Source organism: Toxorhynchites rutilus, chromosome 2, assembly GCF_029784135.1.
Source record: "Toxorhynchites rutilus septentrionalis strain SRP chromosome 2, ASM2978413v1, whole genome shotgun sequence".
Lineage (NCBI taxonomy): Eukaryota > Metazoa > Arthropoda > Insecta > Diptera > Culicidae > Toxorhynchites > Toxorhynchites rutilus.
Genome location: NC_073745.1, coordinates 232531854 through 232547318, shown reverse-complemented (window position 1 = coordinate 232547318; position 15465 = coordinate 232531854). Strand labels below are relative to the sequence as shown.

The following is a 15465-nucleotide window of genomic DNA, read 5'->3' as shown; positions in this document are numbered from 1 at the left end:
AATTCAAAATTGCCGCCACTACAAAATGGTGATAAATATTTTGTTTTTGGAACCCTCAACAATATGGATATCAAATGAAAGGTCTTGACTAGTAGAATACCGTTATTTATTAAAAATGCAAATTCAAAATGGCCGCCACAACAAAATGACGATACATATGTTTTTTCCAAAACCACATCAATATGGGTATCAAATGAATGAACTTGACTAGTAGAACACAGTTATACATGAGGAATGGAAATCCAAAATAACCGCCACCACGAAATGGCGGGTAACATAATTTCTCAAAACAAACCCCATCGAAATAGGTATCAAATGAAGGGGCTTAACCATTATACCACAACTATTTTCTGGACAATTCCAAGTCCAAGTCCAAGATGGCTGCAGTAACAAAATAGCCAATTACTTTTTTAAACGGTTTCATTGAACTTGACCTGTTTGTATGCATGTTTATATGCCTGTAGGGTTGTCCCATATTGATAAAAATTTGACCACGTTCCTTTTGACTATTGATCTGAAATTTGGAATACACCTTTTTCTCTGCTGTCATTATGATACTGCCAAATTGGATTTTTCAAGATAATGGAATAATCTTGAAAAATCCAATGTGGCTGCCGCTATAAAATGACTGATTTCTTATTAGTTTAAAAAATGGTAAATGGGGATATGTGTATCAGAAAGGTCGGCGGCACTAAATGGTCGACTATGTATTTTTTGCAATCTCATTATTATCCGTATCAAGAGAAAAGATTTGATGATTAGAATACAGTTCATCATGAAAACATTCCGAAAAAAATTAGGCAAAAATGAAAAAATTTTAAATATTGGAGAGGGGGTCTCCTTAGCGTTCGCTTAGTAAGCGATCGATCGTGAATTCAGAACTCAGGGTCCTTATTGACCATCTTTGTGTTGTTACAGAATAACTACGTCCACGCAACAATCATCAGCGATGGAGATCGATCCACGGTCGAAATAAGATCGATTCATCCATACAACTACTCTGCTCTGCAAGACACATCGGGCTGCTGTTCTATAAATAACTCAACAATGATCAATCAACTGTCTCCGCTCCCGATTTTGTTTGTCATTTAGTGATCCAGTACAGCAAAAGTTTTCATTGGACCACTTAGAGGAAAAAAAATGTAATGTTATCAGTTCGACTACTGAATTATTTTCGTTGTATTCATCGTTTGTTTTCCATGGGAACATGGTGGAGTACCTATCCAGGAGTCCTCATTAGGCTGTAAAAAACAACCATATTATCGGTGTTAGAATATGGTAGTTTCCGAGCAATTCCGATCAGCTGCTAGGTTTCATATTTTCAAGCTGGAGAGGATACAATATCGCTGTTTCCGTATAGCCATGGGGTTTATGCATTCGACAAATACGATGAGTCTCGAAGTCTTGGCAAGAGTGAAAGTGAAAGTTGATAAACATTCATCTTATTCCTAACAAGAATAAGACAACTAGAGTGTTTTGGACGAAAAATTATTCAAGAATATCTTAGCATGGGTTCCCTCCCATTGCTCGATTCCGGGAAATGAGAAAGTGGATTCGCTAGCTAAGGTGGGCGCTTCAGAAGGCACACTCCTTGAATGGAGTGAATTTTTCCACGACGAGGAATAATTAATTTTTCCACGTTCCTCGTCAACACACTCTCGTAAGTTGGCAGCGCATGTGGAGTGAAGATGAGTTCGGTCGTTAGTTACACACGATTATCCCTAAGGTCTCGACGAGTGCATAGTTCAAAGGATTGAATGTAGGTCGTGATTTCATTCGCGTGATATCTCGGCTTATGTCCAATCACTACAACCTAAACGCGCATCTCTATCGCATTGGTCTCGCAGCAATCTATGTGGTTGTGGCGATGGTCACCACGACATCGAGCATGTTGTCTGTTTGTGTATCCGGTTCCATGCTGTCCGCTCTCAGCTTTCCAGAGCATTGAGGGCACAAGGCAGACAATCGGATATACCCGTATGGGATATTTTAGGTAGCCGTGATCCTGATCTTCTGCTTCATCTATATCTGTGCCTTCTGCTTCATCTATACCGCCGATGTCAACATTCAATGATGTTTCCTCCGTTGTATCCCTGTACCATATCCCTCCTTTCCGATCGATAAACTTTTACTCAGTCGCGGGAATATATACGTATACTCTTTACATATAAAGGGTGTGTCACATCAAATTGCATCACGGAAAAAACGCTGTAAAAATTCGCTCAGTAGACCGATCCTTTTGAAAATTTTGGACAGTAAAATAAAAACTATTAAACAACTTTTGGCATTTTCTTTTTATTCATACTTCGAGCCCAAGCCCGTATGCTAGCACCTTCCTCTTTACCCCGTCCATAAGGTTCTGTACAACGTCAGGTTGTAGTTTTTTTTGAACAGAAATCCATTTTCTCTTGAAGTCCGCCTCCGATTTGACAACTTTTGGGTTTTTCCGGAGGGCCTGCTTCATAATCGCCCAATATTTCTCTATTGAGCGAAGCTCCGGCGCGTTGGGCGGGTTCATTTCCTTTGGCACGAAGGTGACCCCGTTGGCTTCGTACCACTCCAACACGTCCTTTGAATAGTGGCACGAATCGAGATCTGGTCAGAAGATGGTCGGGCCCTCGTGCTGCTTCAATAGTGGTAGTAAGCGCTTCTGTAGGCACTCCTTAAGGTAAACCTGCCCGTTTACCGTGCCGGTCATCACGAAGGGGGCGCTCCGCTTTCCGCAAGAGCAGATCGCTTGCCACACCATGTACTTTTTGGCAAACTTGGATAGTTTCTGCTTGCGAATCTCCTCCGGAACGCTGAATTTGTCCTCTGCGGAGAAGAACAACAGGCCCGGCAGCTGACGAAAGTCCGCTTTGACGTAGGTTTTGTCGTCCATTACCAGGCAATGCGGCTTCGTCAGCATTTCGTTGTATAGCTTCCGGGCTCGCGTCTTCCCCACCATGTTTTGCCTTTCGTCGTGGTTAGGAGCCTTCTGAACCTTGTATGTACGCAGGCCCTCCCGCTGCTTGGTCCGCTGGACGAATGAACTTGACAAATTCAGCTTATTGGCGACATCCCGGACCGAACTTCTCGAATCACGTCTAAACTGCTTAACTACGCGCTTGTGATCTTTTTCACTGACGGAGCATCCATTTTTGCCGTTCTTCACCTTCCGGTCGATGGTTAGGTTCTCGAAGTATCGTTTTAGTACTCTGCTGACCGTGGATTGGACGATTCCCAGCATCTTACCGATGTCCCGATGTGACAACTCCGGATTCTCGAAATGAGTGTACAGGATTAATTCACGACGCTCTTCTTCGTTCGACGACATTTTTCAGAATTTACGAAAAATTGACAGTGAAGCATGGCCAACGTGATCTATACACTCTTATCTGATTATAAGCGAAAGCTGAAGATATAATTCCTAAAAATTAAATTTCTACAGCGTTTTTTCCGTGATGCAATTTGATGTGACACACCCTTTACATATAAACGACACGGGTTGAAGGTTGTGCAGGCCACTGATAATTCACCAAGGGCTGAAGATTGTACCGCTCATGACAACTTTACACGAGCTGACGATTGTGCCGGTCAGTGACCATTCTATCCTGGATTTCAGTTCAGAAAGACACACTACGCTATACACGGGGTACATACTAGGGGGGCGTTGCTGATTAGTGGTCAACTGCCTCCCGATAGGAAGTATTTACTGATAAGCGAAACAAAAATCAAATACGCTTTCCGCATACTTTGCCACATGCACGGCCCAAACCGACATAGATATTGCTCTCCTTTATGCGCTCCTTTTTTACTCTTAGAAAAAAAACTTTCCAACTTCATTTTATAATCAGGTGCAATATTATCACGCATTTGCTGAACAGCATCATTAGCCATGTGGATAGCGTGGTTGTGTAAAACAGTCTTGCGTCCTAGTCGGCCTTGGTTCGATCCCCGTTGTCGTCGTTTGGACTTTTTTTTTGGGTGCAATCCCAAAAAAGATGAAAAAAGAAAAAAAGAAAGAGATGTTTGCTTCCTTACAAACAAACATTTTAAAGCGTTGGGGGACAGATGACATTATTTGCCTATTTGACGCTTCAAGGCACGAAATGGCATGTTTTCTGTCGAAAATGAAATGTTCTCTTACAACGAAATTTTCGGTGTACAAAATCCCAATAATGAGAACACTTTGCAATACTAGCCTCAAGCCAACCGTGAGTAATCGGTTACATATTACTAACATAGCAAATAAGAAAAATAGTCAAGTTTCAGTGTACACAACTTGAAGCCATAGAACCGAGACGAGTGACGTAATGGACCAATAACCACGTTTGAAGTCTGTGAGCTGTTATCGAATAGAATATTGCGCGTCGGTGACCGGACACTAGATGATCTTTGATCATTAGATCTGATGATCTGATGATCCTTCCATCTCCATTCTGGAGCTCAGCTTATGACGGCAGCAGTTTAGGAACGATTCTGGTCACTTTCCAGTTCTCCTGTATCAAGACAGCTTTATGCATCTGATTACTCATTTAATTTCATTTGAACTTTCTCTCCCTGGGTTTCAACCTTGGGCTCATTGGACCCAACAGCGGGACGAAGGAAGCTAGATATGACGTTTATTTTGAAGGATGAAGAACTATCATCGCTCAAGTGGAAACTAGGGTACGTGGCGCAAGTGTCTAGATAGCAAAAATATTCGAATGAAAATGGTCCGGACGAAAGATGTTGAGTTCCGGCGTACCGTCACGAAGATTTGTGTGTTACCCATTCAGTAACCTAGCGGAGATCCAGTATTATCCGCTGACGCGCAAGAAGGAAACTAGGAACCTTTCAACGACCGAACTACTATGCTACTGTGCAGTGATCGACCATCATTAAGTAGACAATGTTTTACGAATGATCCGGTCGCATCCACGAGTATGCCGGAGAGACTTGTAGTTTTGCAACAGTAGACGCAAAAACCAAAAGAAACTACTCAGACTGATCTTAAATTCATGAAAACGTATGGCAAGAACGAAACCTAAGTGGAGCTGCCGGGAAGCCATTTCCAAGTGAGTAGGGTAGGGCGGGGCTAGTTGGTCATAGGGGTCAGTTGGTCAGTGACGATATCTTGGAATCCGAGCGTCTAGAAAATTAGCGATTCATAGACGAAAAATAGCGAATTGCTTATGCAATAAAATAAGCAAATTGGAAAAACTTTTTATTAAGTCGGTTGAAAAATACGAACATGATGCGGATTTTTCCTAAAATCATTCACGGTTTGCTTATTATAAAATTGGTTCTAAAAATGGTAAATAATCATGAGAAAAAATCGGTTCAAACGTAAAACAAAAGTTTATTGTATGTATTAGTTTTAAATGTTAATGAAAATCGCATTTTAAAAATAGTTTTATTCAATTTTCATGAATATTCTAGAGGGGCTAGTTGGTCACACAAATTGCTCGTTTGAGAGCAACGCATATAAAATTTTCCGGTATGCCGCGTTTCATCACGCAAGCTATGAGCAAATATAGAAAGTATGTGTTTCACTACTAAACCCAGTGTATTTTAAACGAGACAACCTGATACCAACCACTTGGAATATAATTGTCATATTTATATTTTTGGCTGTAAAATTTTCATTAAATATAAAAAACGCTATCATTGAACATCAGAACTCACAATAATGCAATGAGCAATTAAGCATACCTGTAAGTTATTTCAATATACTTTGGGGCGAACGGCACAAATGTCATCAAAACAAATGCAAGCAAGAAGCCAGATATGTACCGCAGGGATGGCAGGTGTTTTTTTTTCCAAATGTGAAAATGAAAATGTCTTCAAATGTCTTCACCATAATATCGGAGGAAAGTTCATCACACAAAAACGGAACTGTGATAACTCTCTTTGTTTATTTCAGCTTTGAAGTTTTGGTTGTAACTCAAACCATATCCGTGAAACTAATTGTAGAAAAGGTATGTAATTGGAAAACCTTCGATTTGTGAGGTGGTCGTTTGAAAGATCTAGGTTAATCTATTGTATAGTATGGGCCCAAAATAATAGAAATGCAATGATATAATCATTCAATTTTTTGAGTGCAAATGAACTAATGTCTTCAAGAGACGATATGTATTCAGACCGCTAGGTTCGCTGAGACTAAAGCCCTACTTTTTTGACGATAGTTTCGACCAATAGTTAGAATTTCATGGAAATAATATCTTTTAAAAATTCAACAACGCTATCATACTGAAATGTATTCACATATTCCATAATGTTTTCAAAATATCTTCACAAAATCAAATTTCTTCAAAATGAAGACATGTCTTCAAACCTGGCATCTATGGTGCGCCGCAAAGTGGAAGAGAGACGAAATCACTAGAATAGATTACCTGACTAATTTCCAACAACGATGAGTATTTGAAATTTTCATTAATTTGTTTTTTCACTGGACTACATAATATTTGTTAACTGTTTTTGTTTTGATTCAATTAATTAAATTATAATGAAGGAAACTTCTAATGGAAAAACGCTTCTTATTTGCCCAAAAAGAACATGCCTATTATTGACCAACTTACCCGGGTGTGGGGTTAGTTGGTCAATTTATTCTGAAATATAAAAACGTTAAGCAAAAAAGAATGTCAAAAAAAAAAAAGATTCTCTGGTTATTTTTCATTGAAAGGGCAAAAGGTAAGCTTCATTGTGGTACATAACATTCTAACACAATACTTCGTACTATGAAGTTATAGCCAAATTTATTCAAAAATGACCAACAAGCCTCGCCCTACCCTACAAGTTTTGGGAATCATCATCATCATCACAATGAAACGGTGTCTAATTAAATTTATGCGATTGTGCCGAACACTGCCCGAAAAATAGTCACAATATGAGCAGAGACACGGAAAAGTGATTCCACAGCATGACAACGCTCGGCCGAACGTTGTCACTTGCCTCAAACGTTCTTGGAAACACTCAAATGTGAACTAGCCATATTCCTCAGATATAGCACCGTCCGATTATTTTTTGTTTCGTTCGATGGCAATCGATGACGTTCGATCAGTTGTTCCACTCATATGAAGACATCAAAAAATGGGTAGGTTTTTATCTATGATATAACGCAAGGTTGACGTGGGACTACCTTAGCTTAGCAATCATTTGTTTGTATTGATTAAAATTTTCATTGAATGAAACAATTTCCGAATTGAATTGAATTCAATATACAGCGAAACTTCGATATAACGTACCCTCGTTATAACGTACCCTCGATATAACGTACATTTTACCTCGATATAACGTACATTTGACCTCGATATAACGTACACTTTTTCAAAGTGTAAAGGAAATTTTGTTTCAATATTTTTTTTCTGATAGAACAATGACTTATCTGTATTGTGATGCTAAAACAAGTTTTGTACCTTCAATCAATCTCGATATACAGCTGGTTTTGTGATTCCAGATTCTAAATGAATCAGGCTTTAATCAACAGTACGAAGGGAAACATCATGAGAAAGGCTGGCTTCGTCTTCTGATTGAAGTTATTCATTAACTTGACTAAAACAGCAACACAATAATGTATTATAGACTACGTTTGTGAGTACTTTATTATGCTTCGATATAACGTACAATTCGTTATAACGTACAATTTTGAAAGTGAAATGTACGTTATATCGAAGTTTACCAGATTTGCTTTGTGAGTAAAAAGATTGTATGATGTCATGTAAGGTCAACTCATGCAATAAACTATGTTCTTCGTTACAAGTAAATTTAATGACGGTTCTTTTACGTTTGGTATGATGACATCTTGGTTTTGATGTCTATGTTAGGCAAACACATTTCAGTCAGAACAAAAATGACCCCGATTTTCGTGTATTTGCAACGCCGATTTCCCCAGACACCTTGGTTTAGAAGTCTTTATTAGGTAAACACATTTCAGTCGGAACTAAAATACCCCTGACCTGCATGTATATGTAATGCCAATTTCCTCAAACACCTTGGTTCTGAAGTCTGTGTTAGGGAAACACATTTCAGTCGGAACAAAAATATCCCCGACTTTCATGTATTTGCAATGCTGATTTCTCTAACGCTGCTTGGTTTTGAAGTCTGTGTTAGGAAACACATTTCGGTGCGAACAAAAGTCTCCATAATTTCATGTGTTTGCAATGACGATTTTCCTAAGGGGCTGTCCACATACCACATGGACAACTTTAGGGAGGGGGGTAGGGGTTACGAAAATGTCCATGCTTGTCCATGATGAGGGGGGAGGGGGTTTAGATAATGTCCACGTGGACACGTTAAGTATTTTTTAAAGTAAAAAAATATGTTTATAGTCAAAACTCAATTTGCTTTGTATTTACAATATTCTTTAAATATTACGCACACCCTGAGTACTCTGTATTCATCAATAAAAAGACTGAGCTGCCCGGTCAAACATCCATATTTATTCATATGACTTAACTTCTTTCCTGGAATGTATATTCTGGAAGGAACGCACATGAACTGGGATCGATCAATTTATTCTAATCGGTAATAGAGGACCATGAATTCCGTCAGGATAAAGACACCCGAAAGGTTTCGATTCAGTTTTCATTCTTGTTGGCCATATCTCTGGAGATCTGTTTCTTGCAATGATGTTTTTCTTTATTTATATCTGGTTATTTTTATAATACACTTCTATTGGGTTGTCTGGAAAGTCCATGCTGCTACTGATGACAATCAAATCGAGACACTCATCAAGATAATCCTCGATACGCGACACATTATTAGATTCGCTACGGTGGGTACGAAAAACGCTACAATGTATGGACTACATATTAAGCCATATTCCGGAACCCGATCGGATTTGATATATCGCAATCCGAAACAGATAAACTTTTGCATTCTGGAATTCAAGGTTGCAACACTTGCACTGCCGTTCTACGCATAGTTGTCCCATGTTCCAAAATCAGCAACTGAGAAAAACACAATCAAAGTTTTCTAGCAAATTTGTCTATTAGAAGTTTTAGCAATAAATTATTGTCTAATGGAATGTGAAAAGTTCCCCTCACTTGAATCAATTAAGCTTGATTATAAGTATAAAAATTCATGGTGGGACAGCTATGCCTAGAATATCAAAATGGAACAATTGAACTTGATGTTGTTTTTTGAAATATTGGGAACAAACAATCAGGTGTTTTCCGACATTGTTTTAAGAAGTAGGGAGTGAGCTGCAACGCCTTTACAGAATATAAATCTCATTGTTATTGGGCATTCACTTGGGATTTGACTCGATCAGATGAATGAATGCAACATTGTGCTAATTTCAAATCCGACCGGATTCCGGAATAAGAGTTTATTTTACCAAAAAATATTTGAAGAAACGTTTCTCAATCTGCGAATCGTTTCATAATTGCAACGAAAATACATATTTGTAGCGAAATGTGAAGGGCAAATCGTTCACAATAATGTTGAGTTAAAATAATCTTGGCAAGTGAATAAACCCCCGAAGTAGGTTTTTGCGTGAAGGAAGTCATGGTCCGGGTCAGGTGGGACTGGATGAAAATCTCTATCATGAGCTTCTATCACTATCTAGATTAGTATGGATGAATTCCAATAAGCACTAAATGCTAAACGTATTAAAATCAACGATCCAGGTCACTTCTAGAGTGCTTCTAATACTCGACCCACCTAGGGATCCCCGATTCTTGAAATTAATCGTGCATCAACAAATCGAATACTTTTCAGCAGTTTGTTATTCGATACGATTAATCGCCCCAAATAATCGAGTAATCGATTAATTATTAGAGTAATATTTCTCATTTGCTAGAAAGTCATCTGAAATCAAAAAAGTGTTCATTCCACCTGAAAATCAATTATTATCTTTTACGCTTGTAAACGAAGCTCAATGCCACCAACGCGAATCAGGGGTAGCGTTAAAGATAATGATTGTATTTCAGGATAAAACTGCAGCGGTCGTAGGTTTTTTTTCTCTAGTTTTGGATCGATTAATCGACGTAAATTGTTCGTTAGCTTCCATTATTAGTTGCGCTGTATTCGTTCGATTGAAAATCGATTTCTGAAGGAAGTATTCGAATTGTCGAACGATTATCGGGGATCACTACACCCACCTTACTCACCTTACTGCTGTAAGAACTTCAAATCACTGTATAGCATAAAAAGCGCCTTTGTCCAGGTTTTCGAGAAGAAAGGTGAGTAAGGCGGTTGTAGTGATCCCCGATAATCGTTCGACAATTCGAATAGAATTCTGAGAGGATTAGATTCTCAAGTTGCGTGAAAGGTGCTGAAGTATTGTGGAACAAAACGGTGCATCAATAATCGAATAGATGTATGTCTGCTTTTGAATTTTTTCCTCAGAATCGGCAAGATTTTTTCCGGACAATATTTAGCATGATTTAACAATTAAGGGTTATAGTTCAATGAAATCAACCATCGCGATGGTACTGCAAGTGTTTTATTTCGACCAGGTTCATTATAGCCACCAGACAGTACCGAACTTTTAAAAGCGAAGGTCAGGCGAGAAAATATTTCGCAATCCGCGATCACGAATGTACAATAACGACATCTGGTATCGAGATAAGGGTTTTGGGACAAAATACTTTATATTAGATTAGCAGACTTGAAGTAAATTCAAAATCTGAAATATTTGAATACAAATTTTGGCTTTGTGTTATTTGATCTCTTGGAACACGTAGTCATGACCCTGACTTAACTACTATTCCCGCTAAAATTGATCATTATAGTAAAAAAACAATGTAAGACATAATTTTCCCTCAAGATTTTTCACCACTCGAAAATTAATATAATACTCAATTACATAGAACACATCATTGATACTGAAGAGTAAATTTCAATTAATAATTTTGTTTTCAAAGGGTATTCAATTCATCAATCCATTGCCATTATCTCTTTCCAAAAACGGAGCACAAAGCTTAATGCAATCAACGCGAATAGTAAACTAATATTATTATGAAGCTGCGGATCAGTTGAATGAACAACTTCAGAAATTGAACTCTGTCTAATGTATATGCGTTTGAGCGGCAATTAGGGTGTGCTGAACGATCCAAAACTAGCAATACATTACAATATTTTCACAATTTGAACATCGCGATGATATCAATTTTTTCAGTTTTTTTTAATACCACTTCTGTATTGTTTCGAGATTCACTTCTCTTCGATAAATGCCAATAACTGTGTTCAAACAAAGTGCTGGATTTTAGTGTAAAATTTTTGGAAAACTCAAACAGCCAGTCAGCTTTAATAAAAATACTCGAGAGTAGATTCATAAGTAATATTTTGATATGAATATGGGAATAACATAAATGGAATTCGTAAGGAAATAATGAGCTCACGAACATTGTTGAAACAAATCAATCAATTTAAAACAAATCGCTACTATTAATAAGGCTATCATTTTTATCAATAAAAACATGGGATGGAAAATAGAAACAAACTTGAAATGAAGTTTAAGCGGAAAAAAATGAATTTTCTTGTTTTTTTTCAAAAACTGGAGGAATGTCCACGTGGACAACAGTGGGAGGGGTATAACGAATGTCCACGCTTGTCCATGGTGGGAGAGGGGGGGGGGGTGTCTAAAATCATGCTTTTTCTGTCCACGTGGTATGTGGACAGGCCCTAAGGCTGCTGGGTTTGGATGGCTGTGTTGGGGAAATCGAACCAATCAAAACGAGGTAGTTAGGGCGTTTAGATAACGCTTAACATTTTACAGTTATTCAATTCTTTAACCAATGAAAAATAACATTTCATAAATTGCGATAGAAGCGTAGAAATATTCCGTATCAATTGATGCAAACATCTTTCCGATCCAGTAAGAAATGAATGATTCATTCGTAATCCATTTTCACAATGAATCTGTATTTTCTTGAATAAACGGCGAAATAAAGACAACTTGAGGTACGAATGTTAACATTCAGCAAATATTCTGAATGATCAATTATTTTTCGAATGGTCAGCAGATACTAATGTTAAAAAAAAACAGTTTGACCATTCGAATCGACTGTAAAATTTTTAAATTTCATAAAACCATTTTCAAATTAAATTTTGATTGACTTCTCTATGACAGTTCCACACTTTAGAATACAAAACACAAGAATTGAATAGATTGCAAATAAAATAAAATATAAGAAAATGCGAATAAAGAATAAATCAAAAGAATTTTCAGTAGCGAAAAAATGTGCCTAGAAGCCATAAAAAAGGCTAGAAACTCAGAAATCATGAATAAAATAATTCGAGATATAAATAATCCAATTCGATTTGGAGAGTATATAGTGCAGGGTTTAATTGAGCGGACCATGTTTGCATAGGTTATTTTGTGTCCCCTTTTTGGGAGGTGTTCAGTCAGTCCACATTGAGAGTGCTACTCGTGTTAGATCATAGTGCGTGTGGCGTTCGAGCTTCTTGTTTCGTATGATTTTTGGGTTCCGAATTTGGAGGTGTTGTGTTTGATCACCCGTACACCTACTGACACTCTTCGAAAGCTTAGATGCTGGAAAAAAAAACATTTGCTTGTCATTTTATCGCTAGAATAATACACAAAGATTCGATTAGGTTTGGTTGAGTTTGTCTGTGGTTATTTACATTCGATTAGACACCAAATTTTGTACCGATGATGAGCAACTAAGGATTGAGGAGTGATACGAAATTTGTGAGAAACAAATCGAAACAAGAACTGGAGTGATGCACAATGAGTCTCGCATACGGTGAAACGGTTAGTGAGATTTTTTGTTTTGTGATGGCGACAAGTGAGATGCGGTGAATTGCAAGCAAATACAGGCTGCCGACGGGACGTTGGTACTCACCGAGACCTCCGGATCCTGTAGTCACCAATGGCGTTACTTGGTCTTAGACTAGGAGCCCTTATCTGGCCCCTTCGATAGGACGCGATGTGGTTCTCGTCGCCGCTGTAGCTTGAACTGGAGGAACTTCTACTTGAGCCGCGTGTGTAGGAATCGTCATAACGCCGCTCCAGTGTACTGCTTCGGGATCCCGAACTTAGCCGGGAGACTAGCGAAGATTGTGAGCTGTTCATTTCACCCTTTCGTCCCTTGCTGCGATCGTCTGGCGTCCGGGAGCGCTTCTCTGGAGTTAACGAGCGTTGTTTCTTCAAATTCCGCATACTACCGTAATCGTCGTTGTCGTACAACCGCTCGGGCGTCAGCGACCGTTGAGGTTTCAGCACACTGTGTGCTGTCAGTGAGTTTCCCGAGCCGGAACTTACGAAGAGGGACCTGCCTTTCATCTGATTCATGTACGATGTAGACGACTTATAGCTGAGTGCCAGCGAGGATGATTGGTCTTCGCTAACGTCAACGTCTTCGTCGTCTTCGGCGCCATCGTTGGAATAATCTGAAAGCAAGAAAGAGAATTTCTAATGGACGTCTTTATGTCAGCTTGACGCTGCTCTGCTTACCTGACCGAGCCCCACTATCACAAGAGTTCAGCCGTGTGTTGCCAATCGAGTCGGACCGGTACCCGTACGTAGGTATACCGGGGGTAGAGTTGGCTTTGGTTGAGAATTGCGACCTCCGGGACCGATGGGCACTAGCCGCTGCAGCGGCACTGGAAGACATCATCTGTGATTCGAGAGATTTGGTTTTGTCACCAAACCGTTTCAGAGATTCGTATCCCGAACTCGTAAGGCTACTTCCGGGGATTGATTTAGGGAAAATTGGGGAATGGTCCTTCACGATTGATGGGTTGCTGGCTTTCTCCTTCTTGGTGAGATAGTTGGGCGAGTTCCCGGTCAGCGTTGAAAAAGTAGGCGATCTGTTCCGTCGGATGAATGGCTGATCGGTGGTTTTGGGCATGGCCGCCTGATGCTTAATCTCGAAGTCAAAGCTTTTGGAAAAATCGGAATAAGATTGCTTGTGGAGATGTTGAGGAACATTGGCAACAGGGGTGGTGTGGCGTCGATTGTCATATTCGAAGCTACGGGAGAACACCATTCCCCGGGGGTTACGATTATCGTTATCTACCACCGAGAGAAAAATACGAGTGCCTGGTTTTATTTCGCTTAGGCGGGTTTTATACTTCGAATCTTGGAAGGCTGGAGGAGGCGATAAAATTGGGGTTACTGGCGGGGGTGAGTTGTCCGCCAGATTTCGCTTGATCGGAAGACATACTGGACGACCTCCGAATGATAGCTGAGGTTCTATCTTCAGAATCGTCACATTGTCCTGTCGTTGTATCTTCTGGTACTGATTTCTTCTTACTTCGTTTCGATTTATCAGGTCTTCGAGTTTGCTACCCTTATCGTAGCGATTCTCGTCGTATTCAATGAACTTGCGCGAGGTTTTGGGCCCAGCTTGCTCCGACTGGTAGTACTTGGCTCTAGCGCTCCGTTCCGAGGGGTGCAGTGGTGGTTGGCTCACCTGCACCCAGCCGGATTTGTTTAGGAAAATTTCATTTTTCTTCAAATTTTCGCCAAACAAATATGTTGGCTTATCGTTCGAGTTTCGGTAGTGCATTTCTTGTGCTTCAGTTTGCTTCTGCTCCTCTCGGTTCTCTGGTTTGTTTTTCTGTTCGTCTGCTTTCGTCAGCAGAGGAGATTTACCATCCTCACCGGTCGTGTCGTTGTCTGTGGCGGTTAGGAAGCTGTTGTCCGAAGAGGTCGGATCCTGCTTCACGGGAATCTCGGGCAGGGGAAAGTCACCGATATCACATTCATCGTTGGTAATTAACTTAATCTGATTAACGTTGCCCAAAGCAGCCGCGGTCTGGCGAGAACAACGGCTCACTTCTCCACCGGTCTCGGTGATACCTGTTTGTGGCTCTTGTTTGCTATCTTTCTGGGGAGATTTGTGCGTGACTGTATGTGTCTGTTCCTTGGAAGGGATGGCTCGTGATGGGGAAGTGCTCTCTGGCGTGGGGCTCCTCCTCTCTTGTCTGAAAGGCAAAACAGAAAGGAAACAAAATTAATGATTTGTTAGCTCTTATTCAAATATCCTAGCATAGGTCACACGCTTCATGATACTCATAAAAGCTTGTTGATTTTCATTTCAAGTTGCTTGGGAGCAAAATTTCGTGCTATGGCACAGTTATTGGTAGGGATGAATAAAGGATATATTCTCATCTGATTAACTGAACGAACGAAATGAAAATCGCAAAGAAAAATTATATCGTTTGTTGTAATTTTTGTAAATGATAACGTATATTCATCAGGGTTTGGAAATGTCGCGCTTATTAGGTAATATTGAAAATACATTTTTATCAGTGTAACGCGTATATTTAGCTTGGCGATACTGCTATCATTCATTCGACATCAAAAAAAAAATTACTGCTGTGTTCATTCATGTTCATTCTGGTCTATCCGAGCTTTCTCCAAAGTTCGAATCATGAGAATTCATTCACATTTATTCATTGCCATTGAATTGTCAGGAATGTTATGACTGTTCATTTTCAATATCCTGAGATGTGTGTGATTTTGAGAGAGTGTTTCGCTTATTCTGCAGTCAGTTGTTTCTGAAGTGACTAGAAATATAGATTGCT

At 39.5% G+C, this 15465-nt stretch overlaps 1 protein-coding gene across 3 annotated transcripts in view; it reads right to left on the bottom strand.

The window, feature by feature from the left end:
• LOC129767205 (uncharacterized) overlaps positions 1–15465 on the bottom strand; it is an 823328-nt gene that overhangs the window by 226640 nt on the left and 581223 nt on the right. For all 3 annotated transcript variants that reach the window (XM_055767859.1, XM_055767857.1, XM_055767856.1), the window contains exons 6-7: positions 13388–14862; positions 12777–13323 (exon numbers count right to left, since the gene is read on the bottom strand). In XM_055767859.1, the coding sequence (XP_055623834.1) occupies positions 12777–13323; positions 13388–14862 (2022 nt within the window). The remainder of the gene's footprint in view (positions 1–12776; positions 13324–13387; positions 14863–15465) is intronic.